This window comes from Trachymyrmex septentrionalis, unplaced genomic scaffold (genome assembly GCF_001594115.1).
Source record: "Trachymyrmex septentrionalis isolate Tsep2-gDNA-1 unplaced genomic scaffold, Tsep1.0 scaffold73, whole genome shotgun sequence".
Taxonomy (NCBI): domain Eukaryota; kingdom Metazoa; phylum Arthropoda; class Insecta; order Hymenoptera; family Formicidae; genus Trachymyrmex; species Trachymyrmex septentrionalis.
Window position 1 is genome coordinate 464,124 of NW_017305916.1, and position 5,861 is coordinate 469,984.

The 5,861-nt window shown below is 35.5% G+C and overlaps 2 protein-coding genes across 2 annotated transcripts in view; one reads left to right on the plus strand and one right to left on the minus strand.

Moving 5' to 3' along the window:
* The first annotated feature begins 115 nt into the window (after positions 1-115).
* LOC108753912 (ADP-ribosylation factor-like protein 16) lies at positions 116-1,210 on the plus strand. Its single transcript, XM_018495896.1, has 2 exons — positions 116-735; positions 827-1,210. Exons 1-2 carry the CDS (start codon positions 529-531, stop codon positions 1,145-1,147), a joined length of 528 nt encoding a protein of 175 aa, XP_018351398.1. The 5' UTR covers positions 116-528; the 3' UTR covers positions 1,148-1,210.
* A 111-nt stretch (positions 1,211-1,321) lies between these two features.
* The window catches only part of LOC108753911 (DNA damage-binding protein 1), a 5,288-nt gene continuing 748 nt past the window's right edge, over positions 1,322-5,861 (minus strand). The window contains exons 3-5 of the mRNA XM_018495895.1: positions 2,762-5,487; positions 2,091-2,487; positions 1,322-1,705 (exon numbers count right to left, since the gene is read on the minus strand). Coding sequence (XP_018351397.1) covers positions 1,622-1,705; positions 2,091-2,487; positions 2,762-5,487 — 3,207 coding nt within the window. The 3' untranslated portion in view covers positions 1,322-1,621. The remainder of the gene's footprint in view (positions 1,706-2,090; positions 2,488-2,761; positions 5,488-5,861) is intronic.

Below are 5,861 nucleotides of genomic sequence, written 5' to 3' on the forward strand. Positions count from 1 at the left end.
TATATATATATATATATAGTTAATGTATAAATAGAATGATTGACTTGACATTCGAAATATAGTGTCTCTTATTATTAGAAATTTTATTTTATTTTTTAACTTTTTGACAGTTTAAATAGAAAATTTGAATAGAGTATCGTAATTGAAACATTTTTAATTATCTTTAAACAAGTTTTGCAACTACACATCTTAATTCGTTGGTAGAGATATGACGTTCTGGCAGCGAATCTGTTAAATCAATATTAGTCTATTGTCCCTATTGTAAGTTTCAGAGAACTGCAAACATCTTTTAATTGAACGACGAATTCATAAACGTATTAACATAAAGTTAGCATACATTCGAAATGAACTGATTCAATAATTTAAAAATTAAAATTTCCGAAAAGAAAAACTACAAGTCAACGCTAGTTGGTAGGTGCTTGTAATTATTCTATTTTTATGTTTATCGGAAGGATATACATAAAATAATACACAACATAAAGTTAACAATAATTTGTATTTAAAATAGAACTTTAAATACAAAAGGAAATGTGTCTCTGCCTTGGACCGTTCAAATCAGGCAAAACTCTTTTAATGAAAAGTCTCCAAGGAGATGAAATCGACGACGCGACTCATACTGTGCCTACCAACGGAATAAATATATATACTGTAAAAAATGATACTGGTGAATTCGATATGGTGATTAAAGAAATTGGCGGTAATATGGCACCGATCTGGAAACATTATTTTGATAAGGTACTATATTATGTAAAATAAAAAAAGACAAAATCGCATCTTAATAAACATATGATATACTTAAAGTATTACATTTTTTTGTCGTTATCAGATTCATAAAATTATCTACGTAGTGGATACCAGTAATCTTTGTCAAATAAGTGCTGCAGGCGTACTACTTTATTCTTTTCTCGTGGAACCGAGATTACGGAATGTGAAAGTAGCACTCATCTTGAACAAGATGGATGTTTCGTATCGTCAGATGAGAAACGAAGCTTTGCTGATGTTACAATATGCGCGTCTGCAAAAGGAGGTGACACAGAAGATCACCGTGCTGGAAACCAGTGGTATGACGGGTCAGGGGATAGAGAGTTTACGCAGCTGGCTATTTGATCCGGAAACGCTGCGAGCTACGCTCAAGGCTAATAAATAGGCTAATAAATCGTCGCATGGTGAGAGAGAACGTTACCTTAAAATGCATTTATTTTATTTACATTCGATCTTACAAAGATACAAAGATATTACTCTACAAAAATCTTCGAGCATTCTTTGAAAATAATTCATTAACGAATGTTAAACGTATATTACTTCTATGTTATACGATCAATTCTAAAAATAAATACTGCAATGGGTGTTGACGCGCATTGACAAATGCTGACTGTCAAAATAAATTCTCACGCAATTGTTACAAGTGCTAAAAAAAAGATAATTTTATACATAGAAAAAAGGGGCCGAAAGATAAGAGAAAATTTATGTCATTCTTTTCATACATCAGCGCGATAACAAAAGTAACCGTATAAACATTCGCTCCCGCTTAAATCATCGATTGAAAATCTTCTATGTATATCTTCTAATATTCTTATAGATGCATTCAATAAATTTAAAATATTGTTTACTTATACGACATTTAATGTATCCTTGTAAGATCTTCTACTATTTTTACAAGATCGTCTACCGTCGCCTCTTTCTTCATGCCGCTGCCATCGTCGATCTACGAAAAAATAGTGCGTTAAAAGATTTAGGAAAATTAATTCAGTATGCTTACATACATAAGTCATACATCATTAATTCGGGAATATTTTATATAGTTTTTTTTTTGCATAAACGATTACCTAGAGTGATTTTTACATCCCAATTAAAAGTCACTATCATTATATATTATTGATTGTTCTATTTGATTTATATTAGTATTTAAGATTATTATATTTAATATATAGATTTACTTTTATTAAATAAATATATATTTGTTAATAAAAAACTAAAAATAATTGAATTATTTATTAATAAAGTACTATAACTGATTCCATTTTCTTTCTGCCGATGTAAAAATCACCTGAGGTCATTATTCCCAATAAGAGAATGCATGATTGAATTACCATAAGACCCATTGCGACTTCTGCCATTTTATCATGGTTCAAATCGAGGAAACTTTCTATTAGGTCGCCATCTATAAATCCTTCACACTGCTCAATCTTCAATTCCGTATTAAAACTTCTCCAGAAGTTGTGTTCTATCTTGCCCACGCTTTTTATCACACTGTTTAATCTGTCCTCCATATTACGCAGGAATTCATAAAATGTAACTGGTATTTGCGTTACCAGACCGATCGCACCGCTTACAGTGCCGAATAACACACAACCTAGAGTCGGCGTACTTGATTCTCCCAAATTTTGCATCACCAACGAACCATGCCGAAAAACATTGACCATATCACCCAGATGAAATTGGCCTATTTCCTGCATCTGTTGTCTTTCATCTTCAGACGTTGCAGCGCTAGAAAGAACAATTGTCCATATTTAAAATTACCTTATTAAAATCATACCAATAGGGATGACGCGTGGCTCTATATAAAAGCGATCGACTCATAATTGATGGATTTTTATCGTATATATTTCGTATATATATTTCGGTTTTTAAAAGACATTAATGAAAAAGAAGATTAAAGATTGCGAATATAAAAATATAAGAGCTGACAACGAAACTCGTTTCAAACAAATTATATTTCCAAATAAAAACATATACATCTATAATGTTATTGCAAACATACCTGTCCTTTTGACATACAAAGAGATTGAAGCAATTTTCAGCGCCTAGAAAAGTATCGTCGTCTAATATCTCGATAGAAGTCATCCAATTGGGATTGTAGTCTCTAGCTATTTCCTCAAAGCTGCCCTCCATAGTCTTATACTGAAGCAATGTGAGGGATCTCATCAGATCTCCCACAAGGACAAAGTCGCCTTTGGTTTTCAAATATAGTGCTATGATATTGTTAAAATGACTGCATTCCAATCTGAGCTCCTTTTCCGCAGTCCATTCAAATAATCTCACAGTACTGTTGATGCTCGCCAAGAGTTTTCCATTAAATTCGACCAAGGAATAGCACGAACCCTTGATCTCTTTTTCCGCAACCTGCGTGAACTTGCCCTCGCTCCAATGATATAGCAATATCCTGCCCATCTTGGGCTCAGTCTCATCGGGATTTATAAACGCTGTCCCAACCACGAAATAAGAAGTCGGATCCTCGCCCAATCTTGTTGAGATCAATGATAACGCATACTCAGTGGCCATCAGCGTGTGTGCATGCAGAACCTCGAATGTATGCTGATCAATGATGAGAAGATTGTGGACCTCAATCTCTTGACCAATCTCATTGGCCGTATGTCCACTGGGTTTGTTGTGCGAGACAACGTGGCTGCTAGTGGATGTGGATGCTGCCTGGGTAGACGCGGAATGCCTGACAATGCTCACGCCACTGCTCTCCTGTACGTCGACGCGCATGGTAATCACGCCAAAGGTCTGCGAACTTTCTTGATAAGCGATTCTTCGTGGAGATTCCCCAAGCGGAACCGTTCTTATGTGCAGTTTTTGAATTTCGTCGATTGTACCAATAGTAACGGTGCTATCAGTTGCCAATGCAAGACTGTCAGGATAAGATTCTGCATTCAGGGAGCACATGTGATTCACTTCTTTGAGATTGACATTGCTGAAAACAAGCTTGTGATTTGAAGAATAAATAACAGTGGGCCTATCAGAGCACGCAAATACATTTGTTGTGGAGAGTGATCGGAAAGTCCTGAGAACAGTAGGTTGAGTGCCTAAGGTAACCTTCTTTTTATCCGAGAGCATACCGTTTTGTCGATGTAGAATAAAATAGTACATGCTGCCATCACCTAGCGCGCAAAGTAAGTATGTGTTACCCTCGAAGCAGGTCATTAAAATGGACCTGGGTATAATCTCGCCTCCAAGAAGCTCTTTATTGATCTCCTCTAGATTGGGCAGAGTTAAGATTCGAACAGATATATCTGTCCAAAGTCCAACAGCAACAATCTTGGCCTCATTGATGCCATCCAAAGGAGAGATGTCCAGGCATGCCACTTCATGTTGTAAGGTAACGAATCCTTTGGATACAATCTGATTGCATATGATCTCGATATAGAACAGATCATTTCCTGTTGCACAAAGGACTTGGGTGCCATTACAGGCTACCACACTGATAGTCCTTTTGTTTTGTGGCTCCCACTCAGAGACGACTATTTTATTCTCGTGCGAGATTAGTCGAACAGAGGTCGAAGTTATTTGGATAAATAAATCATCGGTAACATTACCCGTATGGAACGTTTGTTCATCCGCAACAAAACCTGGGATATCCGTTTCTTCGACTTCTTCGCCATTTAAAGTTAAGATCCTAGTCTGCCCAACGAATGACAATACCAACGTGTTATCAAAATGTGAACCTCCAACCTTTAAAGCCCACATACCTTTAATTCCCGGCAGGTCCATACTCGCATGTTCTTGTATGCCTATGCCGTTCCTAATAATTCTAAGAGAACCTTCTTTAAAGGCACCTGAGCATGTAACCATCTGTCCTTGGCCTTGTCTCTCCAAGTCTACTACAGCCATATCGACAATAGGCGCCAAATTAGTGAATGTCTCCATAGGTACACAATAGGATCCATTTTCATCTGCCTTTGTAATTAATTTGATCAATTGAGAATCACCTAAGCGACTACCAACATATATTACTCCATTGTCCAAATAAGTTATACATTCTGGTATACTGATTTCCCCTAACAATTCAACTTTCAAGTCTTTCACCACTTGCGATCCATCAGGCTTCTTTTCTTGTTCCAAAAATAACATAAATAAATGACCAGCCATATCCCCCAATAAATACCTCAGTCCCTGATTATCTACCTTGGCATAGCAAGTGATAGTACTCTGCTTTATAATTGGTGGCACCACTGCAACATATGTGGTACCATCGTGATACAGAATACTTTCCTGTCCTATTATAATTGCTCCACAAATAGGAGAAGGTACAGGAATGACCATCATAGCCTCTCGCTCTACATTATCCTGTCTCCATGGTATCTTGGCAAATTCTTTATCTCTCAAGTTAATCTCATGTGTTTTTACGTGTCTACCATTGATATCTTGATGAATGAGAATTAAGGTAGGATTAGCGCATCCATGAAGAAAATTAACATCTTGTACTTGCTGTTCATCCATGCGGATTGAAGATGCTTTCAATTCCGGATTATCTTTATCCAAAGGTATAATTTTAAAGAGACCATCGTACAATCTAAGACCGATAACTCGTGCTTTTGGATCAATAACAGCTTTAATTCCAGTCTCGGATGCCTTTCCGATGCGATCCGCTACATTTCCATGAGCTTTCGTTATAATTTCTATATCCTCTCCCTCACCGATACATTCCAAGATCATGGCATTATAACGTGTTGTTAACAGAAATAGAAGATCTTTTTTCTCATGCTATATCAAAAAATAAAAATTTGATAAGTTTTACTATGCAATTTAATCTCAGTTAAATCTATATTCAACATAATCCTTAATATAATATCTTAGCCAATATTTATACAAATTTTCATATCTTTACTAACAACACTTTAGCAACAATTTCTCTTAAAAAAATACTTATTTATGAAGTATGTATTGTATACACATCACATTTTCCAATAAGAACACAGTGTAACGCAATGAATAATTATATTCCTGTTATTTGCCGATATTAAACAAGGATGAAATAATTTACTGTGTTACATTGTGTTCTTACTGAAAAACATTCATATATTGTAATGTATTAAAATATACAAATTAATATATACATACACAAGTACATATATATA